General features: G+C 39.7%; 1 protein-coding gene across 7 annotated transcripts in view; it reads left to right on the top strand.

Moving 5' to 3' along the window:
• The window catches only part of PLCB4 (phospholipase C beta 4), a 480,675-nt gene that overhangs the window by 260,920 nt on the left and 196,005 nt on the right, over nt 1-23,750 (top strand). For all 7 annotated transcript variants that reach the window (XM_027560320.1, XM_027560321.1, XM_027560322.1 and 4 more), the window contains one exon: nt 21,312-21,410. In XM_027560320.1, the coding sequence (XP_027416121.1) occupies nt 21,327-21,410 (84 nt within the window). In that variant the 5' untranslated portion in view covers nt 21,312-21,326. Of the gene's footprint in view, nt 1-21,311; nt 21,411-23,750 lie in introns of those variants that run through there.

Genomic DNA, 23,750 nt, shown 5'->3' with positions numbered 1-23,750 from the left:
ATTGGATGAGCAGTTCAATCATAATTGGTTCTATCACAGCTCCACCAGTAGGACTCAGTTCACCAGTTCTTGACCTCTGTTTCCACCCAGTTACAGAAAAGCTTTGGACAAGGAAATGGCAACCCACTCCAGTATTCTTGCTTAGAGAATCCCATGGACAGAGGAGCCTTGTGGGCTGCTGTCCATGGGGTCACACAGAGTCGGATGCAACTGAATCGACTTTGCATGCATGCGTGCATTGGAGAAGGAACTGGCAACCCACTCCAGTGTATCTTGTCTGGAGAATCCCAAGGATGGAGGAGCTTGGTTGGCTGCCATGTATGGGGTCGCACAGAGTTGGATACGACTGAAGCGACTTAGTAGCAGCAGCAGCACTGCACAGAAAAGCTTAAATTAACTCTGAATTGCCTGGAATTTTCTTTCATCACTTGTTGCTTAAATAGAATGATTTCCTTCACCAGCTCCCTCTGTTGTTGATATACTTCCTAAAATTGTGGTACAGAAATATATAAAATACTCCAAGAAATGGTGGGATCCAAATGAGTTTGCTCAGATGGTTATATCCCTTAATTGAAGTCCTCTCTGAGACTGCATTAAAGTATAAGCAATTACCTCTTCTCCATTAGCTCTTTAAGGTTGGAATTTAAAGGAGGTCAGATGCTCTTCATATAAAAAGGCTACTTTTTTTTTTTTTTTTTTTTTAAGAAAAAACAACAACAACAAAAACCTTCATGATCTGTGTGTTACTCACTTTTCCATGAATCTTGGTAGCTTGACCCATTCTTCCAGGCAGTCATTTTGTAACAGTGAAGCTAGAAGAGCAGTGGAGTTATGGTCTTACCTTAGGAGGCCACTGATAAAGAGAGTGAAGTCCTGGAGAGGAGGAAAGGGTGCCATGATGGGGAGGCTCCTGCCATGATGGGGAGGCTCCTGGGAGCAAAACAGATGGAGAACAAAGGGATGAGCAAAGCAGACTGGGAAGAGGGTCACGTGCACCATGCTACCACTGCTACGTTTCAAATGGATAACCAACGGGACCTTCTGGATAGCAGAAGGAACTCTGCCCAATGTGATGTAATAACCTAATTGGGAAAAGAACTTGATAAAGAATAGATACACTTCCCTGGTGGCTAAGAGGTTAAAGCGTCTGCCTGCAAGGCAGGAGACCCGGGTTCAATCCCTGGGTCTGGAAGATCTCCTGGAGAAGGAAATGGCAACCCATGCCAGTATTCTTGCCTGGAGAATCCCGTGGATGGAGGGGCCTGGGAGGTTACAGTCCACAGGGTCGCAAAGAGTCGGACACGACTTAGCGACTTCACTTATGTATGACTGAATCACTTTGTTGTGGAACTGGAACTAACACAACATTGTTAATGAACTAACTACTCTCATATAAAATAAATTAAAAAAATTTTTAATTAATAAAAGAGGATCAGTAGAGTAGAGGATGAAGGTGGGAAGTTAAGAAAGACCAGCACCAAGATAAGGACAACTGAGTTTGAAGACTAATAGGGTCCAACTACTCAAAAAGGCATTTTGGACAGAATAAGTGGGCAGATTCCATATTTTAAGACATTTATACTGAGTTGATAGGTGGGAAATAGTACTGGTGAGCATCTTTTCATTATTTAAGGAAAATTGGCCATGGGGGCTTCTAATATAGGTGGTAAAAATATACATTAATAGTAAACCTTTCTCTCTTTAAAACTCCAGGACATGAAAATTGATTTAGTGACAGTAGGTGTTTTGTACACAGAACCTGATGTAATTTATCATTCACGTAATGATCATGATTGAATCCCATTTCCTCTCCCATTTTACCTTGGAGGTTGGTTTCAATTAGGGCAGAATAAAAATAAAAATATATATAATGGCTTACTTTCAACACTTAGGATTTCATCCAAGTTAAATATAGGCAACCACGTTAATTTTGTTAAAATGCCCACCACAAATATTCCGAAATAGCATCATATGCAAGTAAATGTCATGTACCCAGTGACTAGATCCTGATGTCTTGATCAAAATGTTTTCTCCATCGCATTTAGAACACTGCTCTAAAAGCAAAGCTAAGAATTAAAGACAGTGATCTTTTTAGAGTTAAAATTATTTTATGAGAGCATTAAAAAATAAAGAAACTTACATTCATTTTGCTTTTTAATAATATTTTTATTTACTGTTTTTGAAGCTGTGCTAACAAGGATCTCTGTCCTTGGCTAAGTTCTAAGTAGGAAACTGTTGGATAGTGATCTTGACTTAGGCATCTCCTTTGTGGAAACAATCCTTATTTTTGGTTTAACTACCTCTCATTAAAGCAACTTAATTACAATCCCAGGAAAAGATGACTTTCCTTCATCTTGGTCAGAGGCTATATCTTCCTTGTCTTTACTGAATTTAAGGAACTTTCATCATGAGAACCAAGGTCAGAACGAGAGTTTAAAGTCAAAAGGTGTAAGTTCTGGCTCTACCGTCATATGTGCTGTGCTAAGTTGCTTCAGTCGTATCTGACTTTTGCAGCCCTATGGACTGTAGCCTGCCAGGCTCCTCTGTCCATGGGATTCTCTAGGCAAGAATACTGGTGTGGGGTGCCATTTCCTTCTCCAGGGGATCCTCCCCACCTAGGGATCGAACCCGCGTCTCTTAAGTCTCCTGCGTCGGCAGGGTGGCTTTACCACTAGCGCCCCCTGGGAAGCCCGTATGAGGGAGGCTTGACTTTCTAAGCTCTGCTTTGCACATCTTGCAGTTGGGTTATGATTTCTCACTAAAAAGAGGCTGCGAACATGCTTGGTAAAACGTAAGCCATTATGTAGACGCTGGTGCCCTGGCCGTGAAAGTTGAGAGAAGCCTGGCGGGTTGGCGGGGCGAGCCCCCAGCTGCTCCGTCGGAGCTGAGTGCTGACAGCAGCCGTGTTGGTCTCTTGTGATGGCAAGAAGTCCACCTCTCTCGCCTAATGAAGGTGTCATCCTCCTCGTTTCCAAGTCAGGTCGCTGACTTCTGTCTTTAAAACTTTTTTTAAATGCAGTTTTGTGTAGCATTTCAGAAAATGCTGGGTCAAACTTTACCCCTTAAGAAACGAAATAATTGATTGCAGACACAGGGATCAAGCAGTTTTCAGTTACTTTGCTCATTAGTGCTGACAACTGGGGGAACCAAGGGCTTGTCTGACCAAGAGGCAGGGAATTTAGCTACAAAAGCTCTGTTTAGTCTCTCTTTTCCCAGCCTGCCAATATGGCTTGAATTAGAAGTTAGCGACATTTACTAAAATAAAATACAACATGAACTCTCGGGAATTGCTTCACATCCAACTTCTCTGACCTCTGATATCCTTCCCATTGCCTCTGGGCCTTGTTAGACTGAGGGATGTTTTTCAGTTCCTATATAAGCAATGGAATCAGACACACTTTAATCCCACAAAAGCACACATGGTATGAAAGAAACAATTATCTGAAGGCCGTTGACCTTACCAGAATTGCGCAAGCATTTGGCATCTTAAAAGTCTGCTTTGATACTGAAGAGCTGTTCTAGAAATGTCACCATGTCATTACCCTGTCAGTTGCTCCTTAATGCACAATAGTAATGCATTGTTTTTCAAGTTACTTGGAGCCATCTGAATGTGGCTTTCATTTTAAGAAATAAAATAATACTTCAGGAAGGACATGTATGGTGCTTAAGTAACATCTGTATTCATATGGAGCCCAAATAATGTTTAATCTTGCTCACTGAGGCTAGAAGGAATCAGAAAAATGATTGTTTTGGTCTCTAGTTTCTACAAAGGGATTAAGGCCTCAAGAAGTGAAGGGGCTTCCTCAAGGTCACACAAGTAGTTGGACAGAGCTGGGAAGGAATCCAGGTCACCCGTCTCTGCTGTTTCCATTCCAGTCAGCTGAAGAGGTCATATTAATTTTAATATTCATTATGGAAACAATGTAATATATAATTAAAGTCAGACCCTTTTTTAGGCTGTGGCCAAATTATTTATACAGCCATAATTTTGGATCATTGAAATTCACTTTTTTAATGTCACCTCAGAAGACCTGTTTCAAGTTGTGTGAACATCGGTGCGGGTGTTTCTTAGGCGAATGGTGGTGATGAAAATGAGGCATTCGGCGTCCTGCTGCTCTGTTGAACAAAGCCGAAGACTGCACAGGTTCTGGTGTGCGTGCATTCTCACATAAACCGATGCACACAGGAAGTTTCTGCCTCGTTGGAAATAACGTTTAATTATGTGATTCTGCACTTGGGAAAAAGCAAAACAAAAACCTTTAACTCTTTTTCTGTAAAATGAACTGAAGTTATTAATCATTTTGCTTTTTTTTTTTGCTTTCAGACTGTACTTTTCAGTGGTACTGTTGCTTTTCAGACTGCTTTCAGACTGCACAAAAAAGCCCCACAAAAAACCAAGAGGCAAGGTTTGAGGATTTTGAAAAGAATTTGCAGGAATAGAAAAAAATAGTCAATCTTCTTAAATTTCATGAATTGTTTCTCACTATCTCTATTTTATTAGTTTCATCTCTAGCCTTAGTTTAAGTTTGTGAAGAATGGAGGTGGTTTTGAACACATGAGTAAGGAGAAAACTGAATTTGAGACTTGAAGTTTCTTTAAGTTATAGCTCTTGGACCACAGGAGATTTTCAGGTTGTGTGGTACCTCTATGTGTATGAACATATAAAAGTTGGTTAATTTTTGGTACCTTTTAGCTCACAACCTGGGGGGGATATTTGATTTTCTCCTTTTATGGTCTGGACTCAGTTCCAGTATATATGGCCTTATACTTTATCCTCATCTTATGACTCTTGTCTAATAATAGCAAAGACCTATTAATAAAATCACTTGGAGAATGTTTAACTATCAGGAATTTTGATTAAATTTGAGCCCATTGTCTGTGTATGTTTATTTTAAAAAGAAAATCGTTTTTAAAATAAAGGATTCTTCAGGCTCTTGAATATGTGCCTGCTCCCAGTCCAAAAATTTCCCTGTTTTTTGTGAAGTCCTGTCTTGCCGTCTGTAGACTTTTTCCATACACATGCCTGAGGCAACATTCAATAGATTATTCAAGTGAAGATAAAATAAAAATCTTTCCTTTGAAATATGCAGATAATTAAGGCAAAACCAGGCCTCTAAAGAGAGCTTGCTTCTCCCTTGACACATGTGATTCGTGTTGGTAATGTTTTGCCTAATAATTGTGGCAGAACTGGTCCAAGGGCAAATGAAGGGCAAAGTATTGAGGACTGGGCTTCAGAGAGACCTTAGGAACAGGGGGGACCTCCTCTAAAGAGGGCACCTCTGTGGATAAGAAAACCACACACCCACACACCGTGAGTTCCTGTCCAGAACGTGGTCTGATGTTGGATGACCCAGAGGCCAATCTGAACAGGCCTCAAGGGGAATCAGTGGTCAGAGGTCCGAGCTAAGGATGGGGCCCAGCAGACAGGGCATTGGGATGTACAGCCCAGAAGTCATGCTGGGCCCCACCAGGCTGTAGAACCAGGTGAATATGGAAGCTTGTTCTCAGGCTGGGGACCAGGAGTGAGCAGGATATGAAAAGGAAACAAGAGTGAAAACAGCATTTCAAGATCCTGGAGGGGAGAGCAAGGATACACAAAAATGGTACCAATGTGTGCATTTGAGTAACAGGAAGAGAGTTTCTTGTCCTCCGCCTTGGTTGTTCTTCAGCTTCATCCCCAGAATAAAATATTCATTCTTTTATTCATGCAGTGTTTACTGAGTGCGCCCTGTATGCTGGACACTATAGAGAACAGCAAACAAGGCTGGCCTTCCCAGCTTTCCTCCTGTAGTGAAGACGCAGGTAAACAACAGCTCTGTCCAGTGTGGCGTGGTGTGTCTGCAAGGAGAACCATACGGAGTGCTTCAGTGAAAGTACAGAAAAGGCATTAACCCAGTTTCTTTTACTGATACCTAAAGAATAACCAGAACTAACCAAAATTTAGGAGAGAGATTCAAGAATGAGAGGGAAAGAAAAACATGCAAAAGGCTCAGTGTATCTGGGGCAATGAATCAAGTCTGATGAAACCAGAGAGAAGAATGGAAGGGGGAAATGACACTTTTGGAGCGTCTTTTGAGACACTGTTTTTCTCATGTAGCCAAAGGCATTTCTTCTAGACCCTCATGTTTAAACATGGTCTTTCTCGTCAGCTCTTTTATTAATTGTGGCTTTAAAAAAAATTGGTGTTTTCAAGGCTGAGTTTGCTGGCTTAACCTTTATCCAGTTTTTTCTTTCTGAGTTCTTAGGAGAAATGTTAGTATTATCAGTTTACTGTTGTCAGGGACCATAAAGGTTTGGGCCTAAAGAAGGAAGTGCTTAAACTTACGTGTTAACTACTGCAGTGTCTACATTGTAGATTAAACAGATGCTGTGTTGACTGTTCAGTAGCGTCATCCTTTATTTGCTTTCTTCAAGACACCTCTCACCCTAACTGGCTTATTCAGACTTATCCCTGAAGGATGAGGCTTGGAAAAAATGGTTGAGCAATTACCCGTCTATTTTAGGTCTTTTTTTTCTACTTCTGCTCTTGGTTGGAAAGCATATGCCAGGACCCAGAAACTCCATATCCTGGATTTTCCATGGCCTTAAAACTTGAGAGAAGTGTGCATTCTAGACAAAGGAACTGTCTGTATTGCTTACTTGAGCTTAAGTCCCAAATGCCTAGCTGGTCTCTTTCCCTGGTAAGCTGACCTGGGCCATAGGTAAAAAGGAAGAGAACTTTTCCCCCTTCTTTTTCCTTTTTTTGCCCTTTTTCTCTTGATGAAGACTTGACCCAAGGCAGTTGTTCTCAGACTTTAGCTAATATCAGAACCACCTGGTCACTTGGATATACTGGTCACATGGATTTCTGCACCTGGCCCTCCTAACTGACTTTCTGATTAAAAAGATCTAGGTGGGGCCTGAGATTTCTGCATTTCTAATAAATTCCAGATGATGTCTGCTACCATGCTTAGAGAACCACTGATCAAAGGCAAGCTCTTAGGGCAACACCTTTGATCTTTGCCTTATGCTCCTGGCTGGAGTCCCCAGGGGACTTGAGTTCCCGCCTTGACTATCCAGATCTTACCATCAACAGCTCAAAGGGTGTTCCAGTTAGGAAGAAATGAAGGCTGAAGGAGAGGTCAACCCAAGCCTTCCACGATCTTAGTTCCCACTCTGTACACCTGGGTTCTCCAAGGACAAAGCCCCAGACTTTTGTCTTAGCTGGTCAATTAAAAACACCGTGAAACAAGATTCAAGAGAGAATCATTTCTGTAATCGAACTATGACTCCCCCCTAAAACTGTACCTAATCTGTCGTATTGTCATTTTGTTTCCTGTTTCCTCAGACCTTATCAGAACCCTTGTTGTGAAACTGAGAAAGGCTGAACACTCCCCAACCTTATCATGGCTCATGGCTTATGCCTGCTACTGGGGTGGGTGGGGGGGATATCTATTCATGGTGGACTGTTCACATCTACCATACATTTTATTAGTTCTGGTCTTGAAAACAGGGACAAATTCTTCTCCTTTTGAAAGAGGGTTGGTAGGGACGTGGAGAATCCAGTTACTTATTTTCATATGTTCCAGGTTTGACGAGTTGTCTTATTTCTCAAGACTGACTGCTGTATTTCCCAGGGCTCTTGAAGTTAACTCTGTTTATCTTAAATACTCAGTAGTAATAAAATACTTTCTGCTGTTTGCTGTACTACCTTAGTAAAACCAGAGGTACTTTATATCAGAAGCATAAAAGAAATAAGATGCCTTTACTTTGCAGAATTTTTATAGGTTTACCAAAAAAGTCTTACTAAGACAATTGTGTTATTCCATGAAGTCAGAGAAAAAAAACAGTTAAATTTTATCTCCCTCTTGCCTGGAAACAAAGCTTGATTTATCTTGCATCCTGTCAAACAAAATCTTTTTAGCAGACATGTCTATAATTCACTGCCACAAAAATCATGATATATTTCTGAAAGATCATACAGAATATGGTTAAGCCAAGGACTTACTAAACATTAAGGAACTGACACCTCTGAAGGCTCACACTTGCTGCTCTGAACCTCTGCCATGGAGTTTTTCTTCACCAGTCTTGGCTCCTAAACCAGGGCCTGTGGCTGAGTCCTTCAGAGAAACCACAAGAGAAGAGGTAAATAGCAAGACACTCTCAGGGCAGAGAACCTCAGTTATAAACAACTACTTTTAACATAATTTCAGCCACTTTACACATTCAAGAGGATCTTGGAGGGCTGGCGTATGAACCCAACAGATATTTCCAAGGAAATTGCTGCAGGCAAACAACCAACAGCCAATCTTTTAAAACAAATCAGTTCTTTTCTTGGGAAACTATACACTTCATCGTATTCTTATTACCTTAAAACCTGGTCATTACAGAAGGATTTATATATTAACAGCTATTCATTATCTTCAAATGAAGTCAATCCTAAATATCCCAGCTAAACAAGCATCTTTTAGATATGTTTTGTAAAGTTCTGATTTAATGAACCCTATGCTATAATTATAAATATCAATATCACCTAATTAAATTGAGAAAGACAATTCATGTTAACATTTTTTCATTTATTTTGTGGTCATTAAATTTTAAGAAAGTGACATTTATCTTGTAAGTATGACTATTGTTGAGGCAGGGGAGATAGAGACCAAAGCGGATATTTGCTGTTTTTATCTTATTCCTATTCTATTTGTGTCTTTTACAAATACCTGGAAATTACTTCTATGTTTTTATATCTTTCTGATGAATTTAATAGATGTAAAGGCCTTAGGTTATTGTAGTTTAGAATTCCTTAAAGACTAAACCCAGTATCATCATAATCTGCTTTATTTCCAGATATAAGTGTCATAGACGTTCCAGAGTTAATGCCTAAGCTTCAGTCATTATTATTAAGTAACTCCTTCCTCAGAATCAGGTACAACTGGTATGTGTGAGGCTCCTGAAGTGCAGTTAAGATCCTAAATCTTGAAAGGAAAAGGAGAATATTTTACAGCTTTATTTATTAGTCTCTTCCTGCTATTTATTCTTGCCAGAAATTCTGGTGGAAAATATGGACATTATTTAAAAATTGACTTATGTGAGAAAAATAAGATTTTTTTAAATGTCATCTCTTTACTTTTAAGAACATTATTCTTGAATATACAAATTATAGTCATTCTAAATATTTTAAAATACAGAAGGTATCGAAGAATATAAAAATCACCTAAAATTCAGTCACCACAATATGTAACTACTGTTTTTATTTTGGTGTATATTTTTCTTGACTTTTTCTACTATTAAAGTGTGTGTTTTTTTTGTTTGTGTGAGGAATATGTATTAAAATATAAGACATAAAAATTTGGATAATACTTACAAACTATTTTGTAAGCAGCTTTTTTGCTTGCTTAATGATATGTTGAGAACATTTGTATTTGCTTAACAAGAGTTGTGAATATTTTTGGAAACTCTTCTAAATGTACTCTTGTTCAGCAAAGAACAATTCATTGAAAGCATTATTTTTAATGGACATAGAATACTTAAATACTCTTGTATATTTAACCAATTGCTTATTGTTGCTCATATAAAGATAATTTTTTTCTCCCATCAACAGCAGAACAGGGAGAATGTATTTTTGTACATAGATTTTGTATACATTTTCAAGCCTATAGAAATGTATGAAAAGTCTTTTCATCAAACCATACAAGAATTCTCTTACCTCCAACCCTCAACAGCATTGCCTATTATCATTTTCTTAGTTCTACACCCTTTATATGCCTTTTGAAAAGGTTATTTAATGGCTTGATGAAAACGGAGATATTTTTAGCAAATAGGGAAATTGTCATTAATGATGCGATATATCAGTGTCAAATTAAATTCTTACTTGAAATAAAGCCATTTATTAAAGGCTCTGAATCATCTGCTGTAGCTGCCCATCTGTTTTTAGAAATAAAAGGATTACCTTATTTAAAGACTGAAGAACAGTACATTGAAATATGCTTAATAGATTCAACTAAGAAACCTTTTGAGTTCTGGAAAACAACCTTGATTGTTGTCAACATGGGTTCATTTAAGGCCATGGCTTATTTGGTTTGATGGGATTTATATGATTGGATAGGACTTTCTCAGACGGTAAAGCGTCTGCCTACAATGTGGGAGACCCGGATTCTAATCCCAGGTTGGGAAGATCCCCTGGAGAAGGAAATGGCAACCCACTCCAGTATTCTTGCCTGGAAAATCCCATGGAGGGAGGAGCCTGGTAGGCTACAGTCCATGGGGCTGCGGAGTTGGACATGACTGAGCGACTTCACTTCACTTCACTTCATATGGTTGGATTGGGAAGGGATTAATTCTTTATGGAACTTTTTTATTGGAGGTAGAAGGTAAAAGATAAAAGTTTCACTTAAGAAAATCTGTAACTGAGCCATGGTGCATTTTTGTTTACTTGAAAGCTATATGTTATCAAGTGCAAGCAGACGCTTTTACAGATGAGTTCATTTGTTCGCAAATAGAAGCACAAAAATGGAAAATGTCTCGGATGACTTGGGGGAAGCTGCAAGGTTTATTTAAAGTTTTGTATTTATTGTTGAGGTGCAAAATTGTTAAAGGGCATTTGGATCATGGGGAAAGATATCCTGTGGAAGTACTTTTCAAAGGGTCATTGGAATAGAAAAACAGAAGTTATCTGAAATCATTTCTAGATGACATTCTATGCTACTTTGCTTGATTCACTTGAACAAATGTATGTTGAATGCTCTTCCCTTCAAGGCAGAGCAGTGTCTTCTCCTTCTCAGACTAATTTGGCAACTTGCTAAGTGAGCCTTTTAGGAAATATGCCCAGCTTCAGTGGGCCCACTGTACTTATTTCCTTGGGCTGCTGTTAAAAAAATTATCACAAATTAGTGGCTGAAAGCACAGAAATTTATTCTTTCATAGTTCTAGAGGCCAGAAGTCTAAACTCAAAGTACTGCAGGACACACCCCCTGTAGGCTGAAGGGGAAAATCCATCTCTTCCTTGTCCAGCTCCTGGGGACTGCCGTCATTCCTTGGCTTGCAGCTGCATCACTCAGTCTCTGGCTCCGTGGTCACAGGGCCTCCCCTTTGTCCCTGTCGAACCTCCTTCTGCTTCGCTTTTGTCAGGACTTATGACAGCATTTCAGGCCCACTGGGAAGATGGGCGATCCATAGGAACCTCTCTACCCGTAAGATCCTTAACTTAATCACATCTGGAAAGTCCTCCTTTGCCATATAAGAACATTTACAGGTTTCAGAGCCTGGAATATAGGAGTCATTTGGGGGCCACAATTCAGCCTGACATACCCTGGATCTTCCTTAAATATACCTGATTTCGTGGACATCCCCTGTCTGCTCTCTACCAGAACATGAGACATAGTTCCAGAAACAAAAAATGATTTGCTCAAGTTTTGACCCAACTGCCATAAAGGAGCAGAGGTGACTCCATAATCCAGCCAGTATACCTGGGCTAGGTGGTCTGATAATTTTTGAAGACCACCCTCTAGGTCTAGCCAAAGAGATCAGACAGCAGATCTGAGATGTGACACAGCTCTCCTCCCCTGGTTCATCCCAGCTGAATGGATGAGGGGACAGGAGGTCATTTCTTGGGTGAAGGACAGGCACATCCTACTGAGTATCTGGGTCCCCAAAGCCCGCCTGAACCCCCTGGTGGGCCTTCCCACTGATGCTTTCGTTCTCTCATCATCTTCTTTAGATGGAGCTTTGTACCACTTGCTCAGAAACAAGGTCTCCTGGGGACTCCCCTTCTTGCTAGTCCTCTCCATGCAGTCCAGGGAGGTTTTTCCTCTACAGCCAGTGTAACAGCTAATCCTCCCCAGTTGCATAAGAACTGAGAAACAATGAGACTATTTAAAGGCCCGCTGGCCTCCTTCCAGTAGCCGCTCAAGGTGTTTACTCTGGAAAAGGTACCGAGTTACACATCCCATCCTCTGTGTAAATCTCCCTCACTTCCCGTGTTCCTTACGAAGGACCATTTCCTGTGGGCTCTGTGGGGGTGAGGTGGTGTTCTTCCAGGAGACAATGAACCTTGAAGTGTCTTCTCAGGGAGGCCTTACAAGGCAAGCCAGAGAATTGGAGGAGAGGATCCTTTAGGGTGGCAGTAAAAGCATTTGGGGTTTTGTTTTATATAAGTTAGCTATGGGTGGAGTTTTGAGATCATTGCACAAAGGACATAGTTAAAGAGTGGTCAGTTCTTCTCTCCCTGCCTTTCAAAAGAAGTAGCTATTTGTCCTTTTAACTTTTGTGGAGTCAGTTGAACTATGACACACACCTTCATTTAATCCCATTTAAAAATCAGTTATCTGGATCAAACTGCTATTAAATACAACTGGTTGGGTCAGTGTTTTCTGGTCTGTAGGTCATAGTTATGCCCAAGGAAGTATTTCAGACAGTACAAGGAGCAACACCCCCCTCTCCAATCTCATTTAAAATTGGGAAAATTAAGGGTATTCCTGTGTCGTTTTTCAAAAACGCCTCTTACTTTGTTTAGAATTTGCAGTGCTCTGAAAAAGCAAGCAGTGAAATAGCTCCTACCTCCACTGCTAACCTCTTTCAAGATCAAGGTCAAAATTACCCTTCTCTAACTATTAGCCCCACCAATGCCCTTCACACAGTGAGACCTTTATGATGAAATTAGTATCCCACATAGACATGAATCTTTAAGTAGTAAGGATAGTAGTAAATTCGGAGAAACATCTGCACTGAGAATGTCTGCTGTATGTCCTTTTACTGAAAAGATCCTGGGAGAACCAGAGTTAAACCGCTGAAAGATGATGTAAGTTGATATAAGCTATCTTTTCATTTTCATTTTCGGTAGGAGCGTTTCATATCCAAAGCTTCTTGTTGCTATTCCCTTTAAAGTAAAAACAAAGGAAATATTGAAAGGAGTGGTTGGCAGGAGTGGAGAGATCGTAGAACACCGAAAGATTTGCAGAGGAGTGGCGTTTTGCCCACCAGGGAGGCCACCATGCTGTATATTCTTCCGTCCTTAATGCTGATACTTAGGTCCCTGTAGTTAGCTCATCCTATTATAGGTCACTGAACAACACAGCCACGACAGCCCGAGGGGGTCTGCAGGTCTGTTTCTCTCTGCAGATCTGTTTCAGGATGTGAAAGGCAGGAACGCACACCATTACACTAGAAGCTTGCGTCCACGCTGCCTTGGATGAAGGGGCTGTGTGTGTGGACTCAGAAAAATGGGCATGGAAAGACACAGAGAGAGGCAATGGGGAGGACCAGAGATGCAAAAGAGAAGAAGGGAGACCCAGTCACAGTCACTGTGGGAGAGAGACACATGGACCTGCCCGCTCACAGATGGACTGTCTTCTCCCACCAGATGTGACGTGGCTTGTCTGCCTTGGCATTCCATAGGAAGCTTCTCACTTCATCTGGGCTGGTTAGCGTGCCCTTCATGCTTCCATCAGTCTTCAGCCTTGTCAGTAATACATAATGGAGTATGCTCCTCCTTCAAACAGCAACGGTTGCTATTGTGAAGAAGCTGCCTTGAAATGTGAACTCATGGGCTCTTCGTCTGCTTTCAATTATCCGGGGCTAAAGAATCATGTATCTACCTCTCTGTATGAGTTCAACTTATTTTTCCTTTTTGGAAATTGCATTCTTTTTTTATTTGCACAAGGAACATATTCTTATAATAAAGAAAATTCCAACATAGAGATAACATGAAAGATACCTTGGTTTTTCAGCCCCGAGCTTTGTTCCCTCCCCAGAACTAAGCAGAGTCATAAATTTGGAAGGTTCTTTCCAAACTTATTAATAATTTATCTATACACACACATATATAACATTATATACCCAAAGAAGTGTGTGTGAATGATTTTACATAAATGGTACTACACTGTTCACTGTAGCTGTGTATTTCGGTAAATGGTGTCACACTGGTCCTATTCCATACCATTACATGGCCTCCTACAAAAATATGGTTTTCAAACTGGAGCCTATTATACAGAGTGAAGTAAGCCAGAAGGAAAAACACCAGTACAGTATACTAACGCATATATATGGAATTTAGAAAGATGGTAACGATAACCCTGTATACGAGACAGCAAAAGAGACACTGATGTATAGAACAGTCTTATGGACTCTGTGGGAGAGGGAGAGGGTGGGAAGATTTGGGAGAATGGCATTGAAACATGTGAAACGTCATGTATGAAACGAGATGCCAGTCCAGGTTCAATGCACGATGCTGGATGCTTGGGGCTGGTGCACTGGGACGACCCAGAGGGATGGTGTGGGGAGGGAGGAGGGAGGAGGGTTCAGGATGGGGAACACATGTATACTAATTAAATAATTTTCTATTAAAGAAAAAAAAAATATGGTTTTCATTTAATGGTATGTATTAGAGACTTCTCACGTTCAACTTCGCATCATCTTGTTACCTGTGCCTGTATGAGACTTTTTAGCACATCACATTGATATGTTTTCAGTGTGGAAAGATCCTGACATTTTCTTTCAATAACTTTCTGGAATAGACTGGCTCATATTTTGCTAGAGGTTTTTCTCTGTGAGAATGAGCTTTAGGGTTGGTTGGTTTCTTATTAACTTTTGTGATATCATTGTCAGGGTCTCATAAAGGACCTGGGCAATGAGTCAGGTAGCACTTCTCCTTTTTTTTTTTTTACTATCCTGGAAAAAACAGAGGTGCACAGGATTTACCTTTTCCTTGAATATTTGGTAGAACTTACCTGTAAAGCCATCTGGGCCTAATCTTTTGCTATTTTTTTTTTTTTTCAATTTCTTCCAAGATCACTGGTGTGTTTAAGTGTTCTGCTCATTTGTTAAGCCAAATTTATTTTAACTTTGAGAAACATCCACTTTACGTTTTTAAATATTTTGGTTAAAGTTACACATAGCACCTCGCACCGTGTTCACCATCTCTTTGTATTTACACTCCACCTTCCATCGTGGACATCGCTGAGTTTATGGTTCTTCCTCGTCCTTCCTGCCCTCGTCCGTCTGTCACTCGCATCACAACCTAGGTATGTGATACATAGCTTGAAAATAATGAAACAGCGATCAGTAAAAGTCACTTTTTTCTGAATATGCATATATTAGTTCAAATCTGGCAAGTGACAGAGAAAGGGGTGGGGTAGGAAGGAGAGCAAGGAACATGAAGAGTTGGATATGACTTGGTGACTGAACAACAATTCCCATCTTTCGTTACTAAGAAGTTTATAATTTCTGCTTTGATGACATACTTTAACTCAAGAATTGTTCATAAGCGTGTGTGTGGGTTTGTGTTTAATTCCTATGTGTGTAGATTTTATACACTCTCTGTCATTGACTTCCCTGGTGGCTCAGATGGTAAAGTGTCTGCCTACAATGTGGGAGACCCAGGTTCAATCCCTGGGTTGGGAAGATCTCCTGGAGGAGGAAATGGCAACCTACTCTAGTATTCTTGCTTGGAAAATCCCATGGATGGAGGAGCCTGGTAGGCTACAGTCCATGGGGTCACAAAGAGACACGACTGAGTGACTTCACTTGTCAGTAAGCTATAATGAATTGTGGTCAGTAGGCATGGCCACTGTAATTTCTTTCTTTCTTTTTTTCTAGACAGAGCTAGAGCTTTAATTCCAGGTTAACCAGCAAGGAGACTGGAGGCAAGGCTCTGAAATGTGTCTTTGCAATCTGTAATTTCTGACTCCTGAAAAATACTAAGATTTTTCTCTGTGGCCTGATCATGATTATATTCTTATATGTGTGGGGTAGTTGGGTACAAAGAGAGAATGAAGTAAAGATATATATGGATATGGGGCTAAATGCGTAAAGAAACATATTTAAATTATTTAAATATATTTAATTTATGTAAGCCTCTTATCCTTCTTCATCAGAAGGCAGACAGACTGAAAACCACAATCACAGAAAATGAACCAATCTGGTCAGATGGACCACAGCCTTGTCTAACTCAATGAAACTGAGTCATGCCCTGAACGGCCACCCAAGAGGGATGGGTCATGGTGGAGAGGTCTGACAAAACATGGTCCACTGAAAAAGGGAATGGCAAACCGCTTCAGTATTCTTGCCTTGAGAACCCCATGAACATTATGAAAAGGCAAAAAGATAGGACAGTGAAAGGTGAACTCCTTAGGTCAGCAGGTGCCCAATATGCTACTGGAGAAAAGTGGAGAAATAACACCAGAAAGAATGAAGAGATGGAGTCAAAGCAAAACAACAACCAGTTGTATGTGACTGGTGATGGAAGTAAAGTCCAATGCTGTAAAGAGCAATATTGCATAGGAACCTGGAATCTTAGGTCCATGAATCAAGGCAAATTGGAAGTGGTCAAACAGGAGATGGCAAAAGTGAACATTGACATTTTAGGAATCAGCAAACTAAAATGGACTGGAAAGGGTGAATTTAACTCAGATGACCATTATATCTACTACTGTGGGCAGGAATCCCTTAGAAGAAATGGAGTAGCCATCACAGTCAACAAAAGAGTCTGAAATGCAATACTTGGGTGCAATCTCAAAAACGACAGAATAATCTCTGTTCATTTCCAAAGCAAACCATTCAATATCACAGAAATCCAACTCTATGCCATGACCACTAATGAAATTGAATGAAGAAGCTGAAGTTGAATGGTTCTCTGAAGACCTACAAGACATTCTAGAAATTACACCCAAAAAAGATGTCCTTTTCATTATAGGGGACTGGAATGCAAAAGTAGGAAGTCAAGAAAAACCTAGAGTAACAGGCAAATTTGGCCTTGGAGTACAGAATGAAGCAGGGCAAAGGCTAACAGAGTTTTGCCAAGGAAACGCACTGGTCATAGCAAACACCCTCTTCCAACAACACAAGAGAAGACTTTACACATGGACATCACCAGATGGTCAATACTGAAATCAGATTGATTATATTCCTTGCAGCCAGAGATGGAGAAGCTCTATACAGTCAAGCTCTATACAGCAAAAACAAGACCAGGCGCTGACTGTGGCTTAGATCATGAACTCCTTATTGCCAAATTCAGACTTAAATGGAAGAAAGTAAGAAAAACCACTAGACCATTCAAGTATGATCTAAATCAAATTCCTTTCGATTGTACAGTGGTAGTGACAAAAAGATTCAAGGGATTAGATCTGATAGAGTGCCTGAAGAACTATGGACGGAGGTTCATGACATTGTATAGGAGGCAGTGATCAAGACCATCCCCAAGAAAAAGAAATGCAAAAAGGCAAAATGGTTGTCTGAGGAGGCCTTACAAATACCTATGTAAAGAGAAGGCAAAGGCAAAAGAGAAAAGGAAAGATATACCCATTTGAATGCAGAGGTCCAGAGAATAGCAAGGAGAGATAAGAAAGCCTTCCTCAGTGATCAATGCAAAGAAATAGAGGAAAACAATAGAAATGGGAGAGATTAGAGATCTCTTTAAGAACATTAGAGATATCAAGGGACCATTTCATGTAAAGATGGGCACAGTAAAGGACAGAAATGGTATGGACCTAACAAAAGCAGAAGATATTAAGAAGAGGTTGCAAGAATACACAGAAGAACTAGACAAAAAAGATCTTCATGACCCAGATAATTACAATGGTGTGATCACTCACCTAGAGCCAGACATCTTGGGGTGTGAAGTCAAGTGGGCCTTAGGAAGCATCATCAGTACGAACAAAGCTAGTGGAGGTGATGGAATTCCAGTTGAGCTATTCCAAATCCTAAAAGATGATGCTGTGAAAGTGCTGCACTCCATATGCCAGCAAATTTGGAAGGCACAGCAGTGGCCACAGGACTGGAAAAGGTCAGTTTTCATTCCAATCCCAAAGAAAGGCAATGCCAAAGAATGCTCAAACTCCTGCACAATTGCACTCATTTCACATGTTAGTAAAGTAATGCAGTAATGCTCAAAATTCTCCAAGCGAGGCTTCAACAATATATGACCCCTGAGATTCCAGATGTTCAAGTTGGATTTAGAAAAGGCAGAGAAACCAGAGATCAAATTGCCAACACATGTCGGATAATCAAAAAAGAAAGAGAGTTCCAGGAAACATCTACCTCTGCTTTATTGACTATGCCAAAGCCTTTGACTGTGTGAATCACAACAAACTGTGATCCACAGTTCTTAAAAAATCCACAGAATTCTTAAAGTGATGGGAATAACAGACCACTTGACCTGCCTCCTGAGAAATCTGTATGCAGGTCAAGAAGCAGCAGTTAGAACTAGACATGGAACAACAGACTGATTCCAAATCAGGAAAGGAGTACGTCAAGGCTGTATATTGTCACCCTGCTTATATAACTTATATGCAGAATGCATCAAGAGAAATGCTGGGCTGGAGGAAGCACAAGCTGGAATCAAGATTTCTAGGAGAAATATCAGTAACCTCAGATATGCAGATGATACCACCCCTATGGCAGAAAGTGAAGAACTAAAGAGCCTCTTGATGAAAGTGAAACAGGAGAGTGAAAAAGTTCGCTTAAAACTTAACATTCAGAAAACTAAGATCATGGCATCCAGTCCCATCACTTCCTGGCAAATAGATGGGGAAACAGTGGAAACAATGAAAGACTTTATTTTGGGGGCCTCCAAAATCACTGCAGATGGTATATGCAGCCATGAAATTAAAAGACAGTTGCTCCTTGGAAGGAAAGCTCTGATCAACCTAGACAGCATATTAAAAAAGCAGAGACATTACTTTGCCAACAAAGGTCCGTCTAGTCAATGCTATGGTTTTTCTAGTAGTCATGTATGGATGTGAGAGTTGTACTATAAAGAAAGCTGAGTGCCAAAGAATTGATGCTTTTGAACTATGGTGTTGGAGAAGGCTCTTGAGAGTCCCTGAGACTGCAGGGAGATCCAACCAGTCCATCCTAAAGGATATCAGTCATGGATGTTCATTGGAAGAACTGATGCTGAAGCTGAAGCTCCAATACTTTGGCCACCTGATGCGAAGAACTGACTCATTGGAAAAGATCTTGATGCTGGAAAAGATTGAAGGCGGGAGAAAACGGGGATGACAGAGGGTGAGACAGTTGGATGGCATCACCAACTCAATGGAAATGAGTTTGGGTGGACTCCAGGAGTTTAGTGATGGACAGGGAGGCCTGGCGTGCTGCAGTCCATGGGGTCACGAATAGTCGGACCCGACTGAGCGACTGAACTGACTGACTGACTGAGTTATTTAAGTTGTTTCGTTAAATTTCTATGTGTGATAATAAGATCCTCAATAGTCTTCCATTAATTTCTGAGAATTGTTATCTGTTTGTGACTTTGCCATTTATTCTTTGTATTTTCAGTTTTTCAATAGATATTTTGTTGCTCTGTGGTCGCATGTTAAATATTAATCACTTTTAAATAATTTTTATCACCCCTTCTCTTCATGTGACTTCTCATTATCTCTTTCTTTTTTCCTTGAAGTGTATTTTGTCTAATATTATTTTTATACCTGCTTCCTTCCTAACCTGTGTCTGTTATATCTTCATTTTTAAACTTCCTATATAGCTTTCATTTTATAAATATTTCTGGTAAACAACTATAATGCTTCCTAATTTGAAAGGCTCTTTCTTTTATATTTATTAGAAAATTCATATTTATTAGAATTAGTAATGTATTATAATTTTACTTTGTGTTTCCTGGTTATTGTGTGTTCTTCTTTTTTCCCCTTCTTTTCCCACATCTTTTATCTTTTTAATGGAGGCTCACATTTCTTTGTTCTGTTTTTTCCTCTTATTAACTTAGAAGTTATACTTTGCATTTATATTTTCTGTGAAGAAAATTCTTAAATTTTTAACACTCATAATTGATCTATTTTTCTGCCAATATTTAGAATTTTAATTACCTATATCCACACCCTAAAATGCTTTTTTTGCCCTTTGTTCCATATTTTCTTCCCCCCAGCACCTCTTGTATCAATGTAATCTGAGATTTGGATACTACATTGTAATTGCCTTATCTTTTTCTTGTACTTTCATTTCTTCTTTTTGTAAAAGATATAAAACTTAAGAGTAAACTGTCTCTTTTTAAAACTTTCTTCGTTCTTTCTTCCTTCCAATATCTTATTTCCCATATCTCCTATTTCTAAGTTTTTTTTCCCTTCTTGACAGAATATATAATACATTAAATCTTTAACGATTAGTTTCACCTCAAGATACATTTAGTTGTGTGTATGTTCCACTACCATTTATACCACCTGCATCACTTGATTTTTTTCATATTGAGGACACAAATGTCAGATTTCAGAAATGTTCTTGTACTGTCACTTCAATTATTCCCATCCTTCTGGTGGCTTTTCTTTAAGTGCTTCTATCAGGTGGTCTTTGAACTTTCTGTTTCCATTTTTCCCAAAAGAAAAGAAAAAGAAAAGAAAACGATAAGGAAGTTATGATCTAGCATTAAAATCTAGGATTATATCTATATAGTAAGTGCTGGAGGGAAGGAATGGCACCCTACTCCAGTACTCTTGCCTGGAAAATCCCATGGATGGAGGAGCCTGGTGGGCTGCAGTCCATGGGGGCGCGAAGAGTCAGACACGACTGAGTGACTTCACTTTCCCTTTTCACTTTCATGCATTGGAGAAGGAAATGGCAACCCACCCCGGTGTTCTTGCCTGGAGAATCCCAGGAATGGCGGAGCCTGGTGGGCTGCCGTCCATGGGGTCTCAGAGTCAGACACGACTGAAGCGACTTAGCAGCAGCAGTAGCAGGAGGGAAGGAAATATGGAATGAAGGGAAATAAAAAACATTTTAGGGTGTGGGATATTTTAAATTCCAAATATTGGCAGAATAGAAGATGTATGAGTGTTAAAAATTTAAGAATTTTCCTAATAGAAAATTTAAAATGAAAAATAAAACTCGCAAATAGTAAGAGGGAAAAAATAGAATAAAGAAATATGAGCCCCCTTTATAAAGAAAGCAGATACAAGATAACGGGAAGGAGGGAAAAACAGTCTAATGCAGGCTTATAGAACCACTTACTCTTTGCACCCTACCTATCCTATGTATAAGTTTAGCTGTGTGTGTGTGTGTGTGTGTGTGTGTGTGTGTGTGTGTGTGTGTTTCATCCAAAGACTTCAGATTTTATGTATAAAATTACTTTATAGGATTTGAAGAGAAAGGGGAAGCCTTCCAAATGATCACCTCTGTTATTTCTTCATGTTATTTCTTTAGGTGTAGCAACCAGGACAAGGTGATTCAGGGTCAGATGAAGAGAAGAAGGGAAAAAAAACCAAAAGTCAATTAATGGACTTAGTCTATGTGTATGAAGCAAAGCTTTTGCAAACACATAAATATCAAGTGATTAACCTTTGGTCTGCACTTGTTTTTTTAATTGTGTACACTCATTATATATTTTTCATTTTCAGGTCTTGACTCTAATCATGGCCAAACCTTATGAATTTAATTGGCAGAAGGAAGTTCCTTCCTTTTTGCAAGAAGGAGCAGTTTTTGACAGATATGAAGAGGTAAGGGAGTGTTATTAATCTTTTCTCTCAAAACATGATTTTTTCATTTTAATTTAATTACAGTATTGAGTAAATAGTATTTGACATAAGTAAGAACATCTTGGAGATTTATGAGTTGGAATAGTTGGAAAGAGTCAAAGTTACGAGATAATAATAATGATAATAATAGTATAATTTATTGAGCACTGTCTCTGCGCCAGCTATAATAAGGATGATGACAGTATAAATTATCGTGTGCTCAATGTGTGCCAGAAAACTTTCTAAGCACTTCCTGTGTAGTATTTGTTCAACTCCTTACAATGACCTTATTAGGTCATTGCCACAATTATGCTTATTTCACAGATGGGTTTCATGGAGTCATAGTTTTTGCTTAATCAAGTGCTTTAGGCATTCTTTCCTCATAAAACTTTCTATTTGTCATACATGTAATAGCGATCAGACTTTGTGCTGGTCACTTGCTTTGCTCGTCTCATTTATACGGACCAAGTTAACCGAAGCTTTGCGTACTTCTGCTTCTACCACTTATTGCTTGTGCCCTTAAAAGGAGGCGGTGGCTCCAGATTTTCTAGAAACCAGGGGCTTGGGTTCCCCAGTCTATTCAGCCCCTTTGCATTGTTAATATGTTGTTTTTCTTAGATTTTACTTGACTTTGAAGTGACTTTGGGAGGGGTATGTGATGAAACTCTGTTGCCTCTACGGTGAAGTAAGATGCAAAACCTGCTCAGACTTCACGTAGAGTCAGAATTGGTTCATTTCAAAATCTATGGAATATATGATATGTGGCTTCCCAGAGCTTCACATCATCAGGCTTTTATCCTGAGGTCTATGGGCTGACACGACTCAGTGATTAGTTGACTTGGCTTTTCCACAGCGTGTAGCATGATGCTTTCTTGGTTTGCACCATAGTTGCTTTGTGTAAACAAAATTGAGGAAAGAAAAGGATGGACTCAAATGTGGTCAGTGTTCTCTGTAGTGAATCGGCGTTTTAGGGTGACAGTTAGTTATATGACTGAAGCTTTACTGCTTCTCTGAAAGAACAGAAAACCACATTCTGCTATAAGAAGAAACAGAAAACAGTTTTCTACCACCTGGAGGCAACCACTCTTAACTCCTTGGTAGTTTTTTTCTACTCTCTCTCTTTTTTTTTTTTTTCCTCTTCCATCGACATAGAGTAATCTTTTGAAAATGTAAATCAGAACCTCTTCTTCCTCTATTTAAAATGCTTCCATGACTTTCTATTGTATTATAGGATGAAGGAAATGCATCAGAATGAAATACAAGGCCTTCCATAATTTGACTCTTACCTAATTCTCCAATCTTGTTCCCCACTAGTTTTCTATGCACATTCTTGGTTTGAACATTAACAATACACTTACAATTTCCCCAATGAACTATTCTATTTCATGCTTTGTATATACTGCTGCCTTTTCCTGAAATGCACTTATCCCTCCTTGTTTCACTGGCAAATTCCTATTCATCCTTTAGAACCCAAATGAGAAATCTTTATTCTTTAATATCTTCCTTGACCCATTCAATAAGAATTGATCATTCCTCTGTGCTACCTCTTGGAGAAGGCAATGGCACCCCACTCCAGTACTCTTGCCTGGAAAATCCCATGGATGGAGGAGCCTGGTGGGCTGCAGTCCATGGGGTCGCTGAGGGTCAGACACGACTGGGTGACTTCACTTTCACTTTTCACTTTCATGCATTGGAGAAGGAAATGGCAACCCACTCCAGTGTTCTTGCCTGGAGAATCCCAGGGATGGGGGGCCTGGTGGGCTTCCGTCTATGGGGTCGTGCAGAGTCGGACACGACTGAAGTGACTTAGCAGCTGTGCTACCTCTAATGTACCCTTGCACATATTACACTGTACTCACCTTTTTATTTAATTTTTTCATCTCTCGTAGTATACCCTGAGTTTCTTGAGGTCAAGGGCCATATTTTGCTTATCTTTTTCTCTCCAGGGACTAGCAGAATGCCTGCAACTGCCAGATTCACTGTATATCTATATTAGATATCTAATATCTAATGTCAAAAGGGATTTTAGATGTAATTGATCCCAACCCAGTCTGGTTTTATTATAGTTTGTACATTTTCTTGATAATTGAAAAGGTGAGAGGACATAGTAATTCCTGAGATCCATATGAAAATCTGTACTTCAACACATTCAACATATTAGGCTAAATCATGTTACATTTTCATCTTTTAGGTTAAAAATGATCAGTATCAACAATTTGATATAGTTCAAACCTGAAGTGAAGAAGTGAAAATTGCTCAGTTTTGTCTGACTCTTTGCGACCCCATGGACTGTATAGTCCATGGAGTTCTCTAGGCCAGAAT

This window comes from Bos indicus x Bos taurus, chromosome 13 (assembly GCF_003369695.1).
Source record: "Bos indicus x Bos taurus breed Angus x Brahman F1 hybrid chromosome 13, Bos_hybrid_MaternalHap_v2.0, whole genome shotgun sequence".
Taxonomy (NCBI): Eukaryota; Metazoa; Chordata; class Mammalia; order Artiodactyla; family Bovidae; genus Bos; species Bos indicus x Bos taurus.
The sequence above is the reverse complement of the archived record's forward strand: the minus strand, read 5'-3'. Positions and strand labels throughout refer to the sequence as shown.